We start from the raw sequence: 25,710 nt of genomic DNA, 5'->3' as shown, positions 1-25,710 counted from the left end.
TGTCTGTCTTCTTAGTGTATACTACAGCGTACTAAAGGTCATCTCGCTCCCGACAACAGCAGCGAGCGTTGCAATTCGAGAGAATAGCGCGAGCTTTGAGCGGCGTCGCGAGGGTTCATCAATTCGACCTTTTGCGTCCGCTCTTTTCTGAGCAGAGAAAGAGATCGCGAGAACCAAGCGAGTCGGTTACAGAGAGGGAGAACAACGGCCACACGCAACATCCGGTTCACTACGGCGTGTACAGGGTGATCGGAGATGCGTGAATGTTAGTATGGAGGAATAGAATGAAGCCTGGGCCTGTGTAACGTAAGGACTCTCCCAGTACAATTTTATTCTTTTCTTAACATCGACTGTTCATGGCCATCCGCTCCCGGTGATAACGTGGCTGGAGCGGATGGCTGGAGTGCTCGGACGATTGCCTAAGCGCGAAAAGCAATAGCATTGGAATATTATTATTCCATTATCACCGGTCCCGTACGTACACAAATACGTTCGAGGCACAGCTATACGTATACTGTTCACCACGATATGCCCGCCGACTTGGGGAACTGCAGCAGCACTCGAGTGGTTTTCGTGCGTGCGAAAGACACAGATAGCTAGTGCAGTTTGTCCGTCCAAATACAGGGGCACTTCAGAGAAGCAGCAGTTATCTGGCGTGGTTTCCGAGCGCTTTGTTAGATCATCGTGATGCGAAGTGCTGCCTTCTCAAGCAAAGCCAACCGCAAGTGATTCGCTAAGAAAGAGAGCAGCTGAGATAGTTAATGAAAGTTATTATAACAAACTAGGCGTGCATCCCCACCGAAACCGCAGTCAACCGGCACTCAGATTCTGCGAAATTGAGCGTTGTGTACTCTTAAGTGGCGAAATGGAGGCGCGGCGCAGTTACAAAAAGATAAACTAAGTACATCTCGCCAATGCCTTTAGACACGGCGTTATTCGTGTCCGTAGGCGGCGCTGGGAAAGGTCCCGTGCAGGATGCATGGATGGGACTACAATACCTTAACTAACCTGGACAGAGCAGTAAGCAGATTATTAGTCTTCTCGCGTGTTATCCAGCTTCGCGAGGTCTCGAAAATCGGCGACCGCTCGCTACCTAATGCATACTATACTCACGTACAATGAGAACAGCGCGCTGAAAGACAGACCACTTCTTTCCTACTACTATACTGCTGCCACGCCCGTCCAGCTGTTCTCGCTTGTTTCACGAAGCCACGAATGGTCGCGTTTTCCTCCGTGACTACTGCTGTTAGCTGTAGGGGGCAACCATTAATTGAGGGAGCAACAGCCTTTTCTATATGAGGAGGAACTGTCGTAGCCTCCTTTCGACGACGGCGTCTCTCTCCGTTTGTGGACGGAGCGGAGTGGCGACCGACATTTCGAGTGTTATTTTAGGCCCGCCCCTTGAACCGGAGGCAGCGACATTGCTTTCCGCCTGCGTGTCTGTGTGTGTGCGCGCATGACGAATCCACTTGTCCGCTCTCTGTGCTTTGGGAATGCCTGTTGTCGAGTGTTGGTTCTACGCCTTCTCGTGCCCCGCTGGAGGCCGCGTTCGCGGTGCGCACTTGGGTAGAAGCGTTGGCAAAGGCCGATAAGAGCTTGACCTCATCTTCTTCGAATGCAGTTCAAAAGTGCGCAAGTGGAACGGACTTACGGCTATTGGCCGTAAGAACGGCCACTGTGCGGATGGGTTGCTCGATCTCGATGCAGCCTCGCAGCTGCAGAGACGCAAAGGGCGCGGAAGTGTATAGCAACGGCGCTGTTTGTGTCTGCGTGACTGGCTGTTCCTTATTTTGTATTGTCCGGCGCGCCGTATAAGTATACGACGGGTATAACGGCCATTGTTTTCGGCTCTTTCCTCGTAAACTGCTTACGTTGATGTTCTGCAGAAACACCCAACTCCGCAGCGCTTACCAACCGCTCTTACCGGTATAAAGTTTTGGTCCCTGCAATCATATAGCGTGAGCGTCAAGTTATTGACCAATTTGTTTTGATGATATGTATAAAATGATAGAAAACGTTGCTGGCGCCCCACTTAAGTCGGTGTGTGTACGTAGGTTGTTCGATAACGAAAGAAGAGATCAGGTCTAGGGTGCGTGTTTGCTTAACTTAAGCAACCAATGATGTACTTAAATGGTTAAGGTGGTTTGGTATACTCAAGCGCACAATGGTGTTGAAACGTCCCAGAGTAATTTGGGCTCTCTATTCCAATGTACCTTCTATTCATGTCGTCCGCTTGACCGAAATCCGTTGCCATTGATGCAAGGTAGGAGTTAGTTGCACTAGTAGCTAGTTTCTGAAGATGAGTTCGCGTATGAGCTCGGGCTATTTCATAATATACGGAATATGCACACTTGAAACGCGGGAGGGACACAGGCAATACGAAATCGCTTGGCTCGTTCTGGTTGAATCTCCGCGAAATGCGCAGAATTATCCGCATGCGCTTTATCTAAAGGTCTTACAAGTGTGCAACTTCCTGCTAACCACATGGCGTCGGGCAGTTGCTGCGCTTCCCGCAAGGTGACGTAGACTGAACCGGTCGAAGTCGCGAGAGTGGGCCACGATCGCGCATGCGGAAAGCAACCCCGCCCGAGCGCTGCAAACCGGCGCCTGCTAAAGGACGTCATATTCCTGGCTTGCATAACTGCGTGCCAGAGCCTGTGGATGCGCGCTTCACCATGTATAGCTGTACGCGCACTCCATACGAACCGAAATACCGTAAACCTGATACCGTGCGACGTGCATGCAGCTCGCCACGGAAGCACGCGGTATCGGGCAGCCTGCACATCACGTCGCGGTCGCACGCTTCGGTTTACCGCCGGTATATCGACGTGTAATGGCAGCGGCTGCGGTGTTCCTGCTCCTGGAACACACCACGGTCGCGGCTGTTTCACTCTGCTCTGCAGAGGCGAATGTAGAAATGCTTGTGTGCTCGTATAGCTCGACCGCAAAAGCCAGCGCCGGTATTGAACAATTAAAAAAAAAAAAACTCTCACGCTAGAATTCTTCTTGAGAAAATTCCTGGAAATTCTGAAGCTGGGAAAATCATTAGCCAACGGCAAAGAACACGTAAGAACCAAACTTATGGCAGAAATCATCGAATATGTTCGCCAAAGTCAGCGATAGCTTTCTTGTGTAACCTGTTGCATATCATCATGTCATCCGTGCATCACGAAACCTCATCGATACATCAGCAGACACATGAAGTGACAATCTCAGTGCCAAACAATGCAAAACGATGTCAACACCCGCACCCACCTACTCTTATCCCCATAAACGGCCAGAGACATGCAAACCGCAAAGTGTGGTGAAGAGCCGAAGAAAGCTATCGCTTTGACAGCTTTCTGAGTGCGGGTCCAGATCCTGAGGCAGCCTGCTCAAGTACTCTAGTCTGTACATAACTTAATTTGTGCTCGTCTGTGTTTTCCAATCGAAACAGGCGGAACAGCTTTTGTCGTTTAGAGGTGCTTTAGGCAGCTGCGCCTACAATGACCATTGTTTTCATTGATTGATTCATTCATCCATGCATTCATGGGGCACACAGAGAGAAAGAAAGAAGCGATAAGAGAAAGGCGGGTATGTTAACCAGACTGAGCTCGGTCGGCTAGCCTGCACAGGGGAAGGGGAAAATTGGACTGGAAGATGAGAAGAAGAGAAGTTCATAGTATGCAAGGATCGCGAATTGGACGCGATCAAGCGTTATCAAGAAGCGTGGCTAAGAGAGGCGCCGTATAGTGGAAGCGCTCCGAAATAATTTCGACTGTCTTTTTTTAACTTTTTTTGCATTGGAACCTAACTACACGAACGTTTATTTATTTACTTATTTATTTTTTCATTCCATTCAATCGAAATGCGACTGCCACGGATGGCAAACGGACACGCGACCTGGTGCTCGGCAGCGAAGCACCGTGGTAACAGGGCCGCCGCGGCGAGCGTTATTTTCAATGTGAAATCAAGCACAGCTGAGGCTACTGAACACAACTAAGTGTTCCGTTTCATATCCGTAGCGCCTCCGTGATGTGAATAATTTCGTTGAGTCAATTCTAAGCAGTACAAAAATGCCGGCGTCATTCATGCTTTCACTCAATCCCTCATATCCCTTTTCTCACATCTTGCCAACCTGATTCCGTTACCAACAAACATGCAAAGCTTTCTATACTCGTTAGCCCTGTGCCATTACAGGTGCGAAGCACTGGACACCCTCAGTTTCCCAAAGTTCTGAGAAAGGAACGAGTACACTTCACCAAGTTACCGCGAAGCACGGCTTCTCAGACCCCCAGGTACTCGAAAAAAAGAAAAAAAAAGATATTTTTACAGTCCACAGAGACGTCAATGCATTCATAATTTCTTACTGACACTGAAAGTGTGGAAGGAGAAAAGTGGCTTCGTGGGACAAGCGCCCAAAACACGTAACATTGCGGACCAATGGAACACTAAGAGGGTCATTAAAACACAGATTAATCAATATTATCATAATAACGCTGATGGATATTAAATAACGGTGCACTTCGTTTTACCCCGCAAAGAACATTGTTTTGAGCGTCGCAGGTCTAAGCGAGCGCACCAACACGTCTTCTGTCTCTACCACGACCTTCCGTATTTTGCTCGTCCGATCACATTTTCGCCATTGAGGCTTCATTAGTCCATGTCAGTATACACGTCGTCAAAGGAAAACGAAAGAAATGCGCTGCCGTCTCGGCGTTCCCGCCCGGTAATCGGCGCGCAAGCCTTTTTTCTTTTTTTTTTTTTTTTTTTTTTTTTTTTTGCGCGCGCCATCAGTCGCAGCAGCAGCTGCTGCTGCTGCTCTCTGTCGCGCATCTAAATGCACCACCTGCTACCAATGTCGCCGCCGTCCTCCCCAGTCAGCTGGCGGCGGTAGCGGCGGGTCGACGGCGCACACGTGATGGCGGCGGTGCCCTTTGCGTCACGCAGACAGGCGACCGACCCTGCTACGTCACTTCCTGCCTTCTCCCTGGCTGGCGACGCTGCTGCCAGCTGTCGACGGAAGTGGCGTCACGGAGCCTGGCCGCCGCGAGCGCGCGCACTATTTTTCACTGCAAGCGGAGCGTATAGCAGCGGTGAGAGGCTGTTGCACAAGCCGACCGCAGATGGCTGCGAGCAATCAGTGCCGAACGGCACTGTTAGCGCAGGTCTCGTATGAACCTGAATCTTTCCTTCTCAAACGTTCTTGCCATTTCTCCTACGTGATATACGCGAGCGTGGCGCTCTACGGAAATCGCGCAAGCGCAGATGTCGTAGCGCTTTACGGACGCGACACTAGTTAAACGCTTCATTCTAATGAACATTTTAGTAAGCTATTTGCATTAGATTGCAGGCGTTTCTCGTAGCCCTTACAACCTCTTCCTGAATGGCGACTTGTTTACAGTACGAATGATTGATGCACACATACAAAAAAAAAAAAAGAAAAATATGAAATCGATTCGTTAGAGTAGCCTCAGCTAGCAGAACATTTTCGGCCGCAGTGCCTCGTTAACGTCGGCTAGCTGGCCCTGCCGGCTAACTAAAGTATGCTTCCAAGGGGGTTTAAACGACCGCCGCCTTTGCGAGTTCAAGATTCAAAGAACGGAGGCCAGTTCGCAGAAGTACTGAGACACTGGTGATGACGCAGCGCCCGTACGCCCCGAGCCCGCTCGGAAACCCGCGCCGACGTATACGAGCGCGCCACGACCCCGACGCAGGGTTTTCTATTTTTGCGGCTCCCCCTTTGACGCAATCGCGACCGCGGAGACGGTGCTGGGGCTGGTGGTAGTGGCGGTACCCAGCTGCAGTGCAGTGATCACCGTCGAGACTGGAAGGTATAAATAAAGACGGGCGCAGCGGTCGCTGCCAGGATCATCAAGGGACGACGACGGCGCGCAAGCTTCGAGCGCCTTTCATTAGGGGCATTCAGTGTGTTTTCTTTCGAGCGTTTCCTGTAATTTATTATCTACCGGCCGTCCGGCCTAGTGCCCCAATCACCTGCAGCGAGGCCTGGAACAAAGGCAGCTTTAAAACCGAAATGAACCGAAGATGGCATCTCGTAACTACGAAGTAAAGAGTAAAACAACGTAACTATATGCAGAGCGGAGCAGCATTTCATGAATGGGTCGGTGAAACTATATATGGCTGACAAACGTGTGAGCAGTGCCGACTGCTCTTTGAAAGACGGTGCCCACGTGCTTTGTGAGCTGTCGTCACAAAGATGTGAAGTGGTTTCTACGTAACGATACCGAGCAGACAAAAAAGGAAGAAAAGTAACGATACCGAGCAGACAAAAGGGAAAAAAAGGGGGAAAAAAAGATAATGGCGAAGGTAATAATGGTGAACTCTTTGTAACGCTGTTTTGACGCATTGCGTCTGCGGTAGCTTAAAGCTGCAATAGCTGGCATACAAGCAAAGCTGTCAAATAACTGAATGACGCCGCACAGCGAAGACTTTATGATGACTTTAGATGAGAGATGACTTTAAAAGGACTGACAACCGATATTTATGGACCCAGTTTTTTATAGCGCAACGAAAAGCTCACCCTCGGTAGTGTTTACACCTGCAGCAGTTACTTCCAAAAGTGCGTGGATATTTTGTAAGCAGAATTTTTCGATCTGAGCAGCCTCTAAAAAAATAAGAGTCCCTTCTCTAGCAACGCTGAGAAGTGATAGCGATGCCGATAGCCCGCCTCGCAAATTGTGAAAGCCGCCCATCGTCCTGCTTTCACTGGAGGAAGTGCAACTGTGGTTAACCACCTATATTGTCACCTTTCCAGCCACTTTTAACGGTAAATAGACTGGTACAATAAGTTTGCGTCGCTGTACAGACCTTTCTTATAGCTGCACCACGTTTTTTCCCCCAAGTACATGCCTACGTCACGGCTGGCTGGCCCCCGTCATTGTTATTCAGTCGATAGACGAGCCAAGCCAAGTCATCAAAAACGAAGGCGAAGGCAGCGCCACTTTTCTACTCACTACAAACGAAGTCTTATCTGCGCATTGTAAGTTAAAAAAAAACTTTTAGTAGAAAGAATGTTACTGAATTTCAATATTGATAAAAAGACCAGGAACAGCGTACACTGTAAAAGGTCACGTGGTAGACCTCTTAAATAGGTTCATGTTTTTGCCGCATGGGGCGCCAAAGGTCATTTTTCATAACTTTTAGTGAAGAATTAAAAATATAAATCCACGTTTAATGGGAAAAACAGGACCCGTTCTAGCCAATACGATAGACTATCTTTCCATCCGCGGGGTTATCTCAATTCTTGTTCTGAGTGGTTGTCTGTCCCTTTAAAGCACACGCATATCGATAGAAAGACTGCAGCATTAGCTGTGAAGCGCATATAGAAGGTGGCGTGAGTAATTGATGACAGCTCGCAATTCGAACGGGCCATTGTAGCGATTCTGTATCGTGATTCAAAAAGCACTACAAAGAATGGCAGTCCGTATATCCACACTCCATGCTGAACCGTAGCGAAGCAAAAGCTCGATGTTGGATGGAATTTTAGTATTTTACCCCAGCTCTCCGCTCCTGATATATTTTTTTTTCTTTTGTCTAGGCCGCGTGGAACTTCCATGTTTGCGTCGCGAAACACCCGTGGTATATATTTACAGTGCCACAAGAAGGCAAACAAAATTAACAGATCAAATTTACAATGTTCTCGGCAGCCATTGTATACATAAAGGCCTACAAGGCCACGTCGATATATGCGCATTTTTCGAAGGCCACGTAGATATATGCGGCTTTTTCGAAGTACGTCTCTATGTCACGAATGTCTGGCAAACCGATTGATTCCATAAGAGGCCCCCTAAGGTTACCCTAGAAAGCAACCAATGGAACTAAGAAATGTTCCATGGGAGCTGAGTGGTTGTGCGCTGCAGGCACACGTACACACACACATAAATGTATAGAAGCGCAGACACTGCTAAAACGTGATTCCTTCGCATGTCATGCGTATGTATTTCTCAAAAACGCAAATGCAGACGCTCGTAGTAATTAGTATACAGGGTTTCCCCGCTTAAGTTAGCTAAGCTGTGTAACGATGTTTTTTTTAACTTGGTGGAAGATACAGTTTTAATACGTTAATACCTACAATGTTTGGTCGTCAGACCTCTGACAACCGTACACCGCATGTCTTATAAATTGCATCTTGCAGAGTCTTTTCTTAATCTATTTTTTTTTTTCTTGGTAAACGTTAGCTGGGGCACCCGGTATATACAAAAGGATGCCATAGTGGGCTCGGTGCCGCTTTTTCTGTACTGTTGTTCTCTCCCTTTCCACTCCCTTCTCGCGAACTGCTATGTCTACGTTTGCGTTATGTTTACGGCGAGAGCGCACGTCCCTACCACTAACTGCTTGCCCAGTGGATGCCCTCTATACGTGACTCGACACTCTTTCTGCAGAGACAAACGGCCGCCGTGCCTCTGTGGAGGTATGGCCTTTGCTGAGCTCAAGGTCGCGGATTCGAATCCCGGCCGCGATGACCAGTTTCCTGCCAGAGCGGAACGCGAAAACATTCGTATAGTTACGTTTAGGGGCAAGCTAGGGAAACCCAGGTGGAAAAAGCTAATCCGCAGTCTTCCACTGCGGTTGTATCTGATAGCCCCAGTGCTGCTGCGTGACGCGTTAAGACCCACGAATCAATGAACCGAATCTTATGAAATGTTGCAGTTCTGGGCAAGTTCGGAAAAAGCATTTATGGCATGTTTTGTATTTCAGTTAACATATATACCACTCTTACCTTTGTGTTGTGCGCATAGATGGCCATCTCCAAAGAGACATTAGCGAGCGTGGAGTAGAATTTCGAAGGTTTATGTGTGGCTGCAGTGGGGCTTGCTAGCGTGGTGCTTCTTTTTATTCCGTATCGATAGTGCACAGCGATAAAGTATGATGAGGTCCATATATAGCAAGATGGAGACGAAGTCCTCAATAGTGGTTTAACAAGGGACCTCTCTGCGATCAACGCATGGACGAAGGTACTGATGAAGACCCTTGTCGAAACGTTGTCTTCAGCCTGATACATCCATTGTACGCACACTGTTCATCGGGAATGAACTGTAAGCAAATGGTTCCGCCGAAATCGTTGCATGCTGGTTACTCAGTAGATTATGAGGATAATGATCCAGGGAGACTCGGGTGAACGCTTCTTCCAGCATCCAGAATTAGCAATGAAAACGATACAGAGTAAATTAAATGAAGAAAACGCGTTCATGCCCAGTAAAGTATCGGGTGATTCGATGTACGCAAACAAAGCCGATACTTCATTATTAGAAAAGTCGTTAAGATTTAAAAAGGGGAAATTGAAAACAAAGAAATAAAGCCGCGTGCACCATCACATCGTAAACTCTAGCCACACGCTTCCCGAGTCGAGTCCAATGACATTCCCAGCGCCAGCACTGCGGTTTCGATCAGTGACGGACGCCCTGATTACCGAGAATAGGCTCACTGTTCGATGCACTGCTCGCCCGGACGTTCACCTCGCGCAGTCGCGGCTCTCTACCGGGAAGCACCCGAGGCGCACTGCCTTCGGCCGCAGTGGATGCGACGCCGACGGCGCGGCTATCGGCGAAAGCCCAAGCTGCAGCCAGCCGTGGGTGGTGAGTAAGCCGGGGCTGTCCTTAAAGAGAGAGGGGATGCGTAGAAAGGCAGGGAGTTTAACAAGAGGTAGTTCCGGTTGGCTACCCTGCACGGGGGGAAGGAGTAGGGGGCTAAAAAGAGAAATAGAGCGGAAGGAGGAGAGAGAGAGAGAAAGAAAGAGAGACGAGCTCAAACAAACCGCGTACACTATTAAAGGAAGCGATTCGGGCAAAGGGCGCGTCTATTACAGAAGAGCCGGCGAAGAAGCCACAGCCTAGGCGTCTGGTGGGAAGTATAGAAAATTAAAAATAAAATAAAATATGCGAAACCTAAGCGCTTTAGCAATCGGATTAGGCGAAGCGTTCATTTGTGTTTGCGAGGAACGTTGCTCTTCTATAGCGACAATTTCCAAGTACAAAGCATACGACCAAGCTGGACACATTTTCACCCGGAAACCCCTCACACAACGTCTACAAAGTCTACCTCACAATACGCTAGTGAGCGTCTTATGCATTAGCAACCTCTTTTCCTTTTAGTTACTTTCAGCAGTAATGAAAATGCGTCTACGACTTTTCGTTATGATTTACGCAGTGTTTGAGCAACGGCTTGGGAATGAAATGACTGAAAATCTGGCCAACCGCAAAGAACTTTGCCGCTATAGCTGTGCGCGACAGGCGATAAGCTTTAACAGTCGACAGTTTCCTCCCGTCTTCAGTCTTGCCAAGGCGACTCTTCGTTGCGCAACAATAGAGCTGCATTACCAAAACGTCAGCAGGTGATCCTTTGTCAGGAAAGCGGAACACCGCGGACCGGTTTCCGCCAACGCAACTCTTTCGAGGTTAGGAAACATAACAGCACATTGCAATTAGAGTTGATTGCTTCCGATCGTTTCGCTGCAGCTAGGCAGCTGATAAGAAGCGGGAATGACATAACACGCTCCTCGTAACGTCTCTTAAGAAGAGCTTTCTTCGACGTTACACTGTAGCACGGTGATTGTGCTTACAGTTGGGGTAACTTCGGTTTATGCTATCTCAGCGAACAGAAAATCCAGATCGCAAGTAACGTCTACGTTGTTAATGAAAGTTCACTCATTTCGTTATAATTTACTGCTTGCCTCAACTTTGCTGGGATGCATGCCTTGTGCTGCGCTTACACTCTTGCAAGCGCGGAAGATGCGACTCGTTACCTTTTTGAGGATGCTACTAGGAAATTTCGCCGAGGCAAGTCAGAGAAACCCGGCGACTCAAAAATGTGCGTGAAGGGTGACACCGAGTAACGTTACAGAATATCTGGCAGGAAGCCGACGGAGACTTCTGCGTGAAACCAGTGTACTTATTCCATCCGTGAGACCGATATCGGCAATAATAATGCCTATCGCGAAGAAGAATGCTCGGGCACATAATCACGGGCATTCTGAGCAGCTTCTAACAACCTGGATGTTCACTCTCTCAGTTTTATAAAACTTCATGTGTAACGGCATCTATTGCCTTTGAGTTCAATATAAAAGGAGTCGTAAAACAGGTATCGCTTTACGATCTACTACGTAGGCACCGAGCGTGCGCGGAACTGAAGTAACGATCGTTGGCAAGCTCAACTTGTACTCCCGGTTTCGCAAATTATTCGTCGAAGCAACATCATTCCGCAATTTCTTTTTGTTTGTTCGTTCGTATTCCACGTTAGTTACACATCACGCTATACGCAGCAGGCGAAGTGAAAAAAGAAAAGAACGAAAAAGAACAGTAAAGGAAAGGGAAAGGGAAAAGCAACAGAAGAAGGACTCCAGAAAGCTAGTCGCGTGCCCGGCTTAAGACTTCCACGAGTGGAGAGAGATGTGGTGAGCATCGGTGCAGTACATACATCTATGTACCTATGCGATGCACGTCGCCGCCGAACCTCGCTAACGCGCAGCACCGCGCCGATCTCATGCGCAGCGCACCTGCCGCCGCTGACTCGTCATCGTTTTATAGCTCGCTTCCAGTGTCAACATACGCGCGGGTGCGCGCAGGAAAGGCGGGGGGCTCTCCTTTACGCGCGGACAATACTAAAACGGACGATCCGCCGCCGGCGAGGGAGAAGAACTGACTCAACGCCAGCAGCAGCAGCAGCGCCTGGCATTTGCGCGCTCGTAACCGAGGAGAGTCGCTGCTGCTGCGGCGGCATCATCCGACAGTCGTGCCAGGAGGAGCCAGGCTTGCAGTCGCGCCGTCGTGCGGTGCAGTGCCTACTGCACGGGTACCTTCGCGCGCGCGAGCGAGCGAATCGCGTGCGAATCGCTCCGCCATGCCGGAGTCGTCCCGACGCCCCACCGGCGCTCGTCCTAATCGTCGGCAGCGATCGGGACCACCTCCGACATCGTCGTCCGAATGGAGGTCCGCATCTGGTCACCAGCGGGGTCGTCGACCCTCGGGATTCGTTGGATTACCCCAGCGCGGTACGTACTACACATCGACAACACGAGTGCATATAGTACTGTATCGACGGCCCATCTCAACCCTGCTGCCGTTTCGCTTGCTGCTTCCGTCAGGAGGATTTCCCACTTACAGTTGCTTGTCACGCTCCGAGGCCATGCGTGTCGGTGTAATGGCTGCTGCGGACGCGTCGACGGTGTGTCAAGGCGCGGTGCGGGTTTATCCCGTTGGGTATGGCGTAGAAGCTAGATTTCAACTGATCCGAGACCGACTACCTATCTGGTAGCGTAACCGCCGACCCCAGGGCCACTGCCACTGGCTCAGAGAAACGCTTTGTATGGTTAGCTCCGCTTGAAATGTTGTGTCTACTCACGAATTTGAAACGGTTCGCCACTGTGGCGTTTTCTTCTTGCTGGGACAAAAAAAAATTGCGGACGTGGTTTAAGGTTGCAAACGGAAAAGGCAAAAGAGGGTGAGAAAAGCGAGGAGCGTTTCGAACGGCAAATAAGTGAGCTACGCTGCCGTCACCGCAATGTTTAAGGCAGGGAACTTCGGAAAGTTGTCGGGTATGGAGCACCGTGTTGTCCTACTAACTGGCTCCTAACCCAAAGAGCGACTGGCACGAATAAATGTGGGAGGGCGCACGGCCCCAAGTTGGACATTTGCCCGCGCCCAAGTCGCATGTGCTATCTATCCTCCGTCTGCGTTTATTTTGCGCACCTTGCGTTCATTAAAGTAGCAAGTGAAAGGAACGACAAACCTCCTGGCTTCTCCGCTCACTCTGGCACAAGGTGTCGAATTGTTCTCAGTGACTACTCGGGTTCCTCAAAGCTTCAAATCATAGCTGCAGGGCCCCTTTACCAGCGGTTGGCGTTCATCTATGAATCAACAGTTCAACCTGCTGAAGTTATGACAATATCTCGCATGATGTTTCTTGGAAACAACAAGGTTTGAGCAGAGGAGGCCATCACTGTCACCAATACCTTCGTAGAATCACTTTTGGAAGCTGTTTAAAGGCTTCATAGGTCGGCAAACTAAACAGAACCCACTCAGACTCACTCCCAAAATATATACCTCACTTAGGGCTTACTCAGATATAGGCTCACCATATAGTCATCAGGCTCACTCGGAAAACTCACCTAAAGCAGACTCAGCCGGACTCACTCACATTCACTAGTCAGTGCGAGGCCGAGTGAGTGGACTCATGAGTGATCTCGCCAGCCTGTGACAGGCTTTCAGGTTTAGCACGGTTAAATCGTTAATGCGTCAAGACCTGCTTCTCTGCGCAATTATTGCAGCTAAATCCCAACCGCAGCACATTAAAGAACTTCAAACTCCTTCACTTCGTAATACGTTTCGAAAATGAAACGGCCTGCTTCTTTTCCTTTTCTAAAATGTACATTGTTGTCGTATTTCAAGGGTAAACCCTAATGAGAGTTCAAGAAAGACTCGTATTATAATCCTAATATTCCAAATCCGCCGTTAGCCCTCCGTGATAGGTCAAAATAGCTCGGGCCCCGCCCATATGGGTGAGGCGGGCGTCCGAAACGTGTACAGCCTGCCGACTATAGAATTCCAGAATTAGCGAATGTATTTAAGAATTCTCATCAGTAAATGCTTAACTATAATCTTTACGGAAAAGTACCAAGTATAACCCACCAGCGCGGCGTGTTCTGGCCGATCCAACAAGCGTGCAGCTGTAAACGAGACAGAACAGATGCGCTGAAGCGCTGCGGGGATACTAGCGATGTGAACGAAAAGCTCGGATGTCACTTGTCATGACCTTCGGATCAAAACTATGCGAAGCGCGCCGTCGCGCTCTCGGCGAGCTTCAAGCTACATTAAAGAAAGGAGAAAATCAAAAGCCTCAGCAGTATAAAAAGTATCTCATATGACGGATGGCGTCATGGCAAATAAAGCATACTATACAGCTTTTTTATTAGACAGAGAAATAAGAAAATAATTAAAAACATTTATGCCATAATATATTCGACCCAAGGAGGAAAACTAGGGGTGAAAAGCAGAGAGGTTAACCAGATGCAGTGTCCAGTTGGCTACTCTGCACAGGGGGATGGGGTAAGGGCAGAAAATATTGGAAAAGAAGAGAAGATTAAAAGAAAAAAAAAAAGGAACGCATCAGTTCACACATCCTACAGTTTTCAATAAGTACGCTTGCTCGCGAGCTTACGTTAGCCCAGTGGAATTCAGCAGACTCTAAAAACCAGCACCTTTATTCCCTGGATCCTGATCTGAAGCTCCGCATTCCACGACGGGAGGTAACTCTCATTTGTCGCCGATGGCTTGGAGTAGCTTTTACAAATGCGTACTCCTACCTTTATCGGAATGGCCACAAGTCCAGATTGTGAAGTTTGCAGGTGCAAAGAGAAGATGTCGCACCTTATGTGTGATTGTCGTCGCTTTAGTGCACAAAGAGAAGTCCTCCGCACCATGCTCGACAAGATTGACAGCCGTCCCCTTACGGAAGCCAGAATTCTTGGACCGTGGTCCCAGCCGACGTCGGCACGAACTGCTTTAAAAGTGCTAGTGTGCTTTTTAAAAAGAAACAGGATTCGACGCAAACACAGGTACTACGTTGTATGTACAGCAGCATGCAGTAAAGTGATGCTTTAACAGATTGACAGGTGGCAAAGCCCAACCGTAAAGTATAATTATGGTTGTTATAACGTTTATAACGCGTTTATAACGCTTGTGATTGTTAGCTGAGGAACTGAAATTCTGCCCTCATAGTTGCGTTTTGCACCCTTACTTGTCCTTATCTTTTGCAAGTTACTTATCCTTTCAGAACGAGTGATTTGAAAACTGTTGGCACGATGTATTCCTGTTCATTAGAGCAAGCGTGCGACGCATCCATACGGTTTCTACGCAGCCATAGACACTAGATGAAAGGCTGGTGAAAAAAGTACGTTTATTTTGTTAAACAGTAATGATTAGCACATAACTTACAAAGCACTTTAAATAATTAAAGGCAAGTGCCGATGTTTTTCTAAAGTTCGGCATGTCACAAGTTCAACCCAGAGCGAAGGACTTTAGTGTACTTACTTGACTGCGCTTTGTGTTACTGTGGTTTGTAGCTGGCCTTTTGTTTTAAAGCTTTCGAGGGATTCTTTTTTGATAGCGCCATGTGAAAAGGAGTAGCCGACGCCAGTTAAAGGCGACTAAGTTTCCTAAGCACCATAAATTTAAAAAAAAGAAGAGGGCACTGTGTCTCCACATAGGTCGGATTGTACGATAGAGGGTCGTGTGCATACAAATCTACTGCTTGCGATGATGACAAACACGAAAGTACGCAGTTGTACGTCTTGACCAATTATTATTATTATTATTATTATTATTATTATTATTATTATTATTATTATTATTATTATTATTATTATTATTATTATTATTATTATTATTATTATTATTATTATTATTTGGTTTGTACACATATAAGACAAGGATACGAAGGAAATAGCGAGGGAGCAAGCTGACAACTGCCACCGAGAGGGGCACAACGCCTGCCTACTCTTTCAGGAGGAGGGAATAGAGGAAATGAAAACATGAGGAAAGAAAATAGGAAATAAAGAAACGACGGATACACAGACAGAACAAAACAAAATACAAATAATGTCTATAAACGGGAGGCCAAGTCAGTGTCCTTCAGAAAAGTTAGCAGGGCTCGATGGGCCTGGTCACGTCGGGAAGCGCACCCCCTTGGAAATAGGCAATCGGCAAGGGTCGCACATTGCAGCCCAATAAGTCCATATTCCTTAATTAGCAATGCGCGCTGCGCAACGAATGCGGGACACTCTAAAACGAGATGTTCAAGTGTCTCTTAGGAGCCACAAAACGTACACGACGGGCTGTTCACACGTCCTTGTCGGTATAGGCGTTCGCGCACCAACGCAGACCCAACCCTTAACTTATATAGCAGTGCTCTAGCACGACGGGGCAAACCTCGATGATGAACACTGGGAGGGAACGATCCGTCTACAACACGCCGGTCTGGGTGCTGCTTTAGGAGGTGTCGGCGTATCAGAAGACGAGCGTTTTGAAACATGCAGGAAATGTCAAGGCAGTCACATTTTTGGTGGGCACAACTTGAAGCGAGGCGATCAGCCTCTTCATTTCTAGCGATGCCCACGTGCGAGGGTATCTACTGGGCAATGAGGGGCACTTCACAGGAAGTAATTTTGCCTGAAGTTTCTTGAACACTGCGTATAATTGGGCTATTGGCATCTTGTCTCAGTCTACTGACCAAACCCATGGTGAGTAAACACGGAGAAGCAACTAAATATTTGTGTAATTATTTAGTTGGAAGAAGCAGAGGTATTTAATCATTTCAATATATATATATATATATATATATATATATATCACAAAGATTAAATCGAGCACAGAGGTAAGGAGGCATGACATGCGAGACAGGCCCAAAGTTACACGGCCTAGCTCACAGATTTCCCAGAAGCGCCCCTTCCGTTTTCGTGATGCAAAAATACAAATATGTGCAACGAACTCACTGTTACCCTATAGCGAAATGCTCGCTGGGCCGCGTGGAATAGCGGCGCGGTCACCGATTGAACATGCTCCTTCGCTCGGCAAAAGCTATAACGGCCGCTGCCTTTCACGATGCAGCACCGAATTAGCGACACGGACGACGAATTCGACATTCGTGAATCAGGGCGCGCATCAGGGCACGCAATGCCAGCAGCTTGTGGCAAAGACACCGTATACCGCGCTTTGCTCCGAGAACGGCTCTTTATTAAAGAAAGAGTCCAGCTGCAAATACAAACATGTGCGCAGCTGAACGAAGACAAGAGAGGCCAGGACGAGGAAAGTCCTAGAAATGGAAACAAGGGAAACTGAAAAACAAGCAGAAAGCTAAGTAATCAGACCGGTGGATTCCTTTCGTTCGCGTACATGGGCGGCCAGCTGTGGCAACTGGCAAAGCCAGACCCCGACCAACGGGGTTGAAGCCCGCTGTGTAAACGTGAAGGTTCATCGAGTCCGCACGGGAGGGGTCACCCACTGGCTCGTTTGTCCTGTTCTTTCTGTTTCCTTTGTTTGGCCGTACAGAACGGTTAAAGAGTGAGAGGAACAGAAAGAGAGAACGAAAAATTGTGCCGAAACCATCGAGAATGATTGTTAATGTAAGCGAGTGGCCCAAACAAACAAACAAACGAAGAAACAAACAAACAAACGAACGTTTTTCTTGCCGAGTCCGACCATTGACCAATCACGAAAACGGACCTAATAGCAAAAGAAAGTTATTCGCTTTAAAATGGCCTAAAGTGTTGCTGAATCCCACCGCTCCGCTCGATATCGGTGGCTATCTGCTAGCTCATTATCCCTGTACCGGGCGCAATGAAGTAAGGGGGTTAAAAGATATACTTCGACGTAGCATCACTGTTGGCACTTGCACTGAGTGTCGACCAGGACGCTCTGTTCCACACAGCGCTGTCGCTCTCATCCTTAATCTCACATACCGAGAGCACAATGGCGAGCCTCTCTCAAGGATATATCCAGTCCGCTTTCTATTAAACACACTTTTTTTTTATCTGTGTTCTTGCACAGCGTAGAGACCTAACACTATCGAAGGTAAAGGCGCGCTTTGCATCACCTCGACGAGACGTTCTGGCGAGATTATGCGCGGCAAAACATGTTTTCGCTGGAGCCTGCACATTCCCGGCGTTACGTGTTGGAACCGAAGACAAAAGCTCTCCTCAGGCCGCGGTTTAGCGCGATCTGCCCTGTCGGCATTGCTGAGGCGTATAGGACGGAGTTTTCGGCTCAGCTTCAGCGAAACGGTTATTTAGCGATATGCAATTTTTTTTTTCTCCGGCTCTCTCCTGTAACGCTTTGCCGGCACGCGCATACGTAAACGCGCCTGCGACGGCTTGTTACAAAAGATGGTAGATTGCGCAACCGCCTCATACAAGAGGCGAAGCGTACCCGACGCGTGGGTCGCGGCGAGCATGCACTGTTCGAACGCCCACGTTCGCATAAGAAGCGGTCGCTGTAAGCGGCACACATGCGCTGCGGCGCGTGAAACGCCATGCAATAAGCTCGTCGCCGAGCTGACCGGCGTGGAGACGGGTCAAGCTCGTCGCGGACGCAACCAAAAGAGACGTAACGCTGTGGCACCGATGGTCGCTTGTCACCCAGCAGATATTAAACAGAATGACACACCAGCCCTATACCACATTACGTGGGAGTGCAAGCTACACAACATAGAACACCACGACACGAACACCACGAGGGAGCAATAGGAGGCACTGCTGTCCAGCTCGGCCCTCGACGACCAGCTCAAGCTGATCCAGAGAGCAGAAAAGATGGCAAGAGCCAGTGGAACCCTGGACTAGGGGCCCTGACCATTAGCGATGCCCCTTCGGGGCAAGACAAAACTCTGATTGCCTTTCTAATAAAGTTTATCTATCTATCTATCTATCTATCTATCTATCTATCTATCTATCTATCTATCTATCTATCTATCTATCTATCTATCTATCTATCTATCTATCTATCTATCTATCTATCTATCTATCTATCTATCTATCTATCTATCTATCTATCTATCTATCTATCTATCTATCCTGTCCACTTCGTCTTTGTCGCGCTGTCGGAAATCTGCGATATGACAAAATATACTAACCGGCCCAGCTGCGCGCGCTGTTAACCTATAGTTCCTTGTGTGGGGAAACAAGACAACGCTGAAAGGCGATCGAACGTCTGTGGTGGTTGAAAGCTCGGTTCTCCTGTGTGAATAGTGCTGAATAATATATGTTGTAACAAGCAGCTTCCTACGAAACTGCGACTATATCGTGCTTTTGTGAACACTTGTTCTAAGGGTCGGGCACAGAGTTGTACACGTCCTCCTCCGCTTTTAGTATATGTACTTCTCGTCTTTCGCAGAAAATAGCCACGCCAGAGCGCTGACCTCCGAAGGCGCCGCGCACCTACGAATTCGTTTCCTGCAAAAAAAAAAAAAAAAAATGCAGACGAGATCGATGGATCGATGGTTTATGACGCGCTTTCTCGTGTTCTTTTCGTCAGACGCGTCTGTAAGATATACAATATTTCTACTTCGCACATTACAGCTTGGATGTGCTTTGTGAGTGTATACGAACGAAACGTACGTAAATTATTTGTAACTGTTCACTCGTTTGAGCCCGCTCAGTTTGTTAAGAACAATTACAGCGCACTACGCCTATTGTACACATCTGGCTGTCTTCTATAGGTGAATGCAAGCGTACGGAAGCTCAGATAATGGGGCGTAACGAAATTATGTTTCTCGGTTTCGGTGATCGCCTTTGCAAGGCTTGGCGACTTTCTAACGCGCACTTATTACGCCAATTCTCCGCGGACAAATTATTTACTGGAAGAAAATCAAAAGCAGGTCGCGAGAACTCGACCGTTTAGTTCGTGTATACTGTTGGGACTCGGGTAGCATTTAGGCCGGTGATCCTTAAGCCCTTTGATGAGTACGTCCGGGAGTAATAGCGAGAGAAGAAGGGTTTATTCTACATATGTACAGTGGCTCCAGATATGGAAGCCCACTCCATGGGGGAGAACTTTTGAATGTCTCAGCTCGCTACATGTTTGAGCATATATCAGAACACGCCAGGACACCATCACTGCACCCAAGGTGTCTGCTTATAAAACAGTGGTCTTCCCTAGTTGACCCGGCTAGGGAATCTAGGGAATCTGATGACCTTGGTGCGGCCAATCAGAGGGGTCGTATTGTTTACAGAACTCCGCCTCTAATGCTGCACCTTCGAAGCAAGGACGAGGCAATCCGGAAACAGAGGGTTCACACTCCTTCCACGAAAGTCGGTGACTTAGCTTCTTGCCCTCCGACGGTCATCTAGCCAGGGTCGGGAGAATGGCCTTCGCGCTAATCCCCGCTTCTAACGAAGGGTATCAGTTGTGGTCGGTCGCTTCTAAGTGAGCTTCTTTGTCCGAACGTCACTGCCGCTGTCGGGCCGCGTCGCCAGGTAGGCGGCCGCTGATGAAGGGGGTGGCATCGGGGGAAGCACCCAAAGGATGCGCACTGCCGAGTTGGGGCGCTTGTTTGCCCGTCTCGTCGGTGTCGGGCACTGTCGCCGTCTGGGCGACGCTGATGAAAGGGCCTGCCTCGATGGGAAACAATCGAAGAATGCGCCCGGCCGATTCGGGACGCAACAATACCCAGTGACGAGGCAGCACCAGCAATGGAGACCAGGAGTGTCGTGCCAATGTTTTCTGCGTTTACAAAATTTATTATTGAAGTTATGCAATGCTCTTATTGAATTTATGTTTTTGTCCTCATTGACTAAACAATTGTCTAAGACGTATGATTTTTGCAAGGATTACGCTGATAGAAAGGCAACTGCCGAAGGACGCAATACTACGCGTGCTTTCGAGGCTGTTATCGGCATTTTATAGCTCATTAGCACTCTGAATAATACACAGAGCTTTTTGCATAGCCATTAATATTACAAGACTCAGTTCTTTTAACCGAATTACGGTAGAAAACGAGCTCAGTGATTACAACCCTTTGCCCACTGCGACTAACAACACTTGCTGGTTGTGCGCAGAATTCAGCGCGCATTCAGCGCCAAATCCCCTGATACGCAAGCGCTCATCGCACTTAGATTGCCGTGGGCAGCTGCAAAACGATTGCTGCGTTTCCTCTTCACAATGCCAGTTGTCTCATTGACACTGTCGTCATCGACAAGAGAGGTGCGAAGGCAACACCCGGAAGATAACGGAATGCCTCCAGGTCTCCATTTCACGCCTCCCTCTGTGAGATACGTGTGCGCAGGTATCGAGCCAGATAAGGTAACTGTGACGTGCTCGTCTGTTTGAACAGCATTGGAGATCAGCACTCTGGCAAGATGCGCACGTCGCAAAAGAGTCTCCGCTTGTCTTCCGTGTCCTGGTCGCGTACGAGGAAACGTGTGAAACTTCCTGCAGAAACAATCGGCCAACGGAGACCGCACGGATCGTGGGCGTCAGCGCTGAAGTACATGAATCTACAGGTCGAAGAAGGCAAAGAGTGGCTCTTACCTCCTTAACGCTGATGGCACGAAGCTCCTTGTGCGACATTTCACAAAAACAGTTAAAACATCTTATTGATGAGATTGCAAAATTTGCGAGCCTATGATGGTTTCGCTCAAGATACTGGCAGTTTAAAATGTTAGGAAAGAACATCATTGTCCGGCCAATGATGATGACCTTTCGAAACGCATGGACGCAAGCACGCAGAATGGGCAAAGCGAGCTAGTGAGTAAAGTTGGGATGACGCTTGAAACTGCGGTACGTGCTCTTTATTGAACGGGTTTTATTTCACCTTCGATAAAAGCAATCAGTGACAGTTATCATATTTCGTTAAAGACTTCACCAGTTTACGCTGCCTTTGGTCACCCACCGTCGCCATGACACCATGCGGCATGAGCAATATAAACGCTGTGCTATGACCTATAAAATCTGCCTTTTTCGAACTGCGGAAATGGACAGCCTTACTTCACTGCCGTTTGCTCCGCGAAAAAAAAATATAAAAAGGCCTGAGCACCTGGTGCCATATAGTGTTAGGACAATTGTAACTACTCGTACTTTCAACTACTGTGAAATACTGAAGCAACCATCGATACGGACATAATAGCGTGCACACTTACATATAGGAAAATCTGAACGCGTAATGTATTATGCATAATACATTGCATTACCATATAATTCATATGTCAACCACACAGAGTGTGCTACATGTCGAGCCCTGTTATTATACAAGAGATGCAAATACAACCACATGCAAATGAAACGCGTAATAAAGTTTTCGGTGGTTTGAACTTTCGCGTCCTGTTTTCATTACAGCTCTCCATTCATATCGTATGTGTTATGCGCATGACGCAATCGGCGTTATTGAGGTGTTGACTTTCCTTCATGTCTTCCGTACGTTTACTATCATTCTTTCCTACATTCCTGTCTACCTGTTGCTTGAATAATTTCGCTTCTCGGAAGTAGTGTCAAAGCCTCTTTATTGGCCACGCTGTTCGCATAAATCAAGGTCTATTTTATATTAAATATATCTGTGTTCGTTAGCTGCAGCGACGCGGCCTGCTCGCTGTTGCATTCACGCCGCTTATATTCGCTCATACCTCTCCATTACCGTCTTGGTGCCAGCGAACGAAACGCGCTGAGCATTGCATCAGAAAGCGCGATCTCATCCATCAAGCACATATCGAGCGCTTTCAACGAAACATCTTATCGCACCCTTCGACTGCCCTCCTCGTATCCATTCTCGCATGCTTTCCGATAGGCGCACAGTAAAACCGTGCCTAATACGAACAATGCATACAGGCGTGCTAAGGAGGCATGTTTTACTCCGAACAAGTAAATAAGAAAGAAAAAGGAACTTGGCTACTGTTCCGGCACGCGTGCCGTCTCTGCGAATTGCTTACCAAACGCTGTCGGGAGTTTGCGTCAGACTCGCGTCCGCGAGACAGCGCGTGCGGCCGATCGAGACGCTCGTCATTTGCATTCGTGCGGTGCGCGATATCTCGAGAGATCGCGCAGCGGCGTTGCCTGATCTCTGCACGCGGCTTGGGTCACCCCCCCCTCTCTCCCACTCCCCCATCCTCCCCCCTCTTGCGACAGATATCGCTTCCAAGCGCGTCGGGGTCGCCGCGAGACGTTATGAGGGGTGTATCAAAGTGAACGTATGGTGAGAAAAAGGAAATGGTAATGATCATAGGTCGTTCCAGAGGGATAACTTGTTCTTTCGCCTCACGTCTCTCCGTTGGATACCCGAGCCCCCCTTTTTTTTTTCTTTTCTTTCTTTTTATAGTTGCTGGTTGCGCGTTATTAAGGCGACGCGACATTGAATGAGAAAGCCTCATTAGGAGAGGCCGGTTTATATATATATATATATATATATATATATATATATATATATTGCGCGTGTATATGAAAGAGTGGGGAAAGGGGTGGAACGCTGAAAGCGCAATTAACCGCCACCGGTTGTGCACGAGCGAACAATTACGACTACGGGCGTGATGTTAGCGCGCGCAACCGCTCGAGGTTACACTTTTTATTCGAGCGCCTAGCGACAGCAAATACGACGAGCCAAGCGCAGCCGCCGTCTGTGCTACGACTGTACCGCAAACAGCTCAGCTTCGCAAAGGGAAGACGCTGTTAGTGCGTGCGTAAACTGCTTGTTCTTCGCTGTACGCTACGTGCAACCAGCCTTACCTGCCCTCTTGGCAAGGACATCGCATGCAGCGGTGTGCAGTTTAAGTGCGCGCCTAACCTGTTATGAGAGAAAGGATTGACCTGGCTGTACCAACGCGGTTTCAGTGCATGTTGAAGCTATTAGCGCTGGAGGTTTTCTCTCTCTCTCTCTTTTTTATTATTATTATTATTTCTTTTTTTTTTTTTGCTTCACGCCGCTCGCTGCTGAGCCCGGCCTGGTATACATAGTTTAGCATCGTCGGCGAGCCACCTGTGTTCGCGTTTGGGGCCAGCGACGTTACCACAACGTAGCGAAGTGCAGCGGTCGTTGTTCAAGAGCTTCGCGACACAGTTTGTCTTCTTTCGGTTCATTATTTCCTTGCTTTAGTTAAAGTGGACGTCAGAAAGTAATCTGGTATTGCTCTTTATTTCTACGCGCGGCGAAATACAGAAATAGTTGTTGTTGTTGGAGTCATAATCGAGAGGTTTAACACACAGAGATGCATAACGGTACACCGGAGGACGCAGCCGGCAACAAGAGTGCCGTGATCAATCATCGCTAGAAGCTTTCTCGTGTCGCTCGTATTTCCCCTTCGGAAAACGGAAATGTAGGGAAACTTTGTTGCCGACACCTTTACACAGCAGACTATGACGTTACAGAGCAGATAACCAGCATGCAGTCAGTCATTGCAATATAAGTTGCCCGCGCTTATAGTTAAGCCCAGTGCAGCAAGATGTCGCCCCACTGTTCTGCTCCTCGCGTCTGTGTCTTCTGATATAAATCTACAGGTACGTTAGCGAGGTTGCGTTACGCTAAAGCTCACCAATGCCCGTGCATACATGTACTCATACTCTGCAGCCTAAAATATTGCGACCTCAACTCGCTGATGCAAACAATCCCATCATACCGAGTTGCACAATACTTGCCTATGACTACGAGCCGCAAGGAGTATCCTGTATCTCGAAGACAGATGAGGGGCACAAGTCACATTCACGCGCGATATGCAGAGCTCGCAAATGGCGGTGACTCACAGGCAGGGGCATTGAATTGGAGTTAATATAGCTCACGCGCGGTGGGCACTTATTCATCCATCTCCCCGCAGATTTCACCACAAATTGTAAAACGCTATTAAACAACGCGGGGAGCTAGCAGTTTCCGTTAGTCCTACAGATACCGCCATCGCACCCAACTGCCTGCGCCGTTAAGAGCTTCGCGACTCGTCCCGAAATTTGCCGCGCAAAACTTGGTTCCCAGAAGGAACTACTCCTTACGAAAAAGGAATAAAAAGTTAAATACTAGGAGCGTTGCTTGTCAGGAGGGCTTCCTCGAATTCATTTTTGCCGTTATCGGGCCACCTAACGCTGTTTTCCGTGACAGTGAAATAATTGCTGAAATGACACTCAACATTGTTTCTTTAAGTAAATGCACGTGAATGGCATGAAGGCAGTAATGGTAGATGTGGGCTCCCTGTGCCCCATGATCGGTATGCCGGAGGCTGATTCACAGACAGTTCCGCCGACAGTTCCTCTCATCATCCAGCGTTAACCTGGATAATGACAACGTAAGATCAACGCTGAGATTTTCATCCTGCGTTCGCTATCTGCAAATGGCTGCCGCGATGCTTCTAAAGCTAACTGAAAGAAAAAAGAGGAAATGAAGGAGACGTGGCGTTCAAGGATGTAAAAGAAATGCGACAAATTGAGACGAAAGAAGAAAGCAACGATGCCTTCTGTTGCGTTTTCGCTGCCCTTAACGGCCGCTGCGCGCCTTCGCGACAGCTTCACCGCTTAACAGCCAGCACACAACGCTCCCCGCCCTACCTCCACCGGCGGCGCGGCGAATGCAGACTGACAGGAGTACGCCGCGGCTGCCGCCTGTGCTTTCGACAGGCAGGTAGGCGGCGCTGGGGACGTGGTCGTGAAGGCGGAGGAGGAAAAAAGCGGAAGTGAGGTCACAAGAAAAAAAAATGAGGAGGAGGAATTACAGTCACGTGATACGGCCTTAGTAACAGCAGTGCGGCGACGCGGATGGCTGCATAGCTGACTCGGGCTCCGGGTTTTCGCTCCTTTCTCATTTGTGTCTTTCTTTCTCTTTTTGTCTCTCCCTCTTCGCTCCGAAGGGGGAGGCGCACTCTCAAGGCATCGCGCCGTACTTCTCCTCGCATCTTCTCTCTGCCACGCACGGAGCCGCAAAACAACAGCTGTTCCGCACACGCGCCGAGCCGGAGAGAAAAGCGTACTTATAATATAGTGATGGTGACATAAATAAATAAGGGAGCATCGAGACGTGCGTGGAAAGTACACGGTGCCTCCGAATCCGTGCGCGGAGACATATTGCTTCGCTATTGCCCAGGGGAATGCTGCTGCTGCTGCTGCTGCTGCTGCTGCTGCTGCTGCTGCCACCGCCGACGCCTGTTGTCAGGGGGGGGGGGAGGGCGAGGTCCCCACGGCACTATCACACGTCTCATTCCAACTCTGAACTTCAGATGTACTGTCGCGGTACATTTCTAGAGGAGCGCCTACCGTATATCGGACA

At 48.5% G+C, this 25,710-nt stretch overlaps 1 protein-coding gene across 3 annotated transcripts in view; it reads left to right on the top strand.

Annotated features, from left to right (window-relative positions):
• LOC119455594 (monocarboxylate transporter 10) overlaps window positions 1–25,710 on the top strand; it is a 112,182-nt gene that overhangs the window by 29,388 nt on the left and 57,084 nt on the right. The window contains exon 1 of one of the 3 annotated variants that reach the window (XM_037717000.2): window positions 11,622–11,989. The exons of the other annotated variants lie outside the window; for them this stretch is intronic. Coding sequence (XP_037572928.1) covers window positions 11,839–11,989 — 151 coding nt within the window. The 5' untranslated portion in view covers window positions 11,622–11,838. Of the gene's footprint in view, window positions 1–11,621; window positions 11,990–25,710 lie in introns of those variants that run through there. 3 annotated transcript variants of the gene reach the window in all.

This window comes from Dermacentor silvarum, chromosome 6, assembly GCF_013339745.2.
Source record: "Dermacentor silvarum isolate Dsil-2018 chromosome 6, BIME_Dsil_1.4, whole genome shotgun sequence".
NCBI classification, from domain to species: domain Eukaryota; kingdom Metazoa; phylum Arthropoda; class Arachnida; order Ixodida; family Ixodidae; genus Dermacentor; species Dermacentor silvarum.
This window is presented reverse-complemented; position numbering and strand designations above follow the sequence as displayed.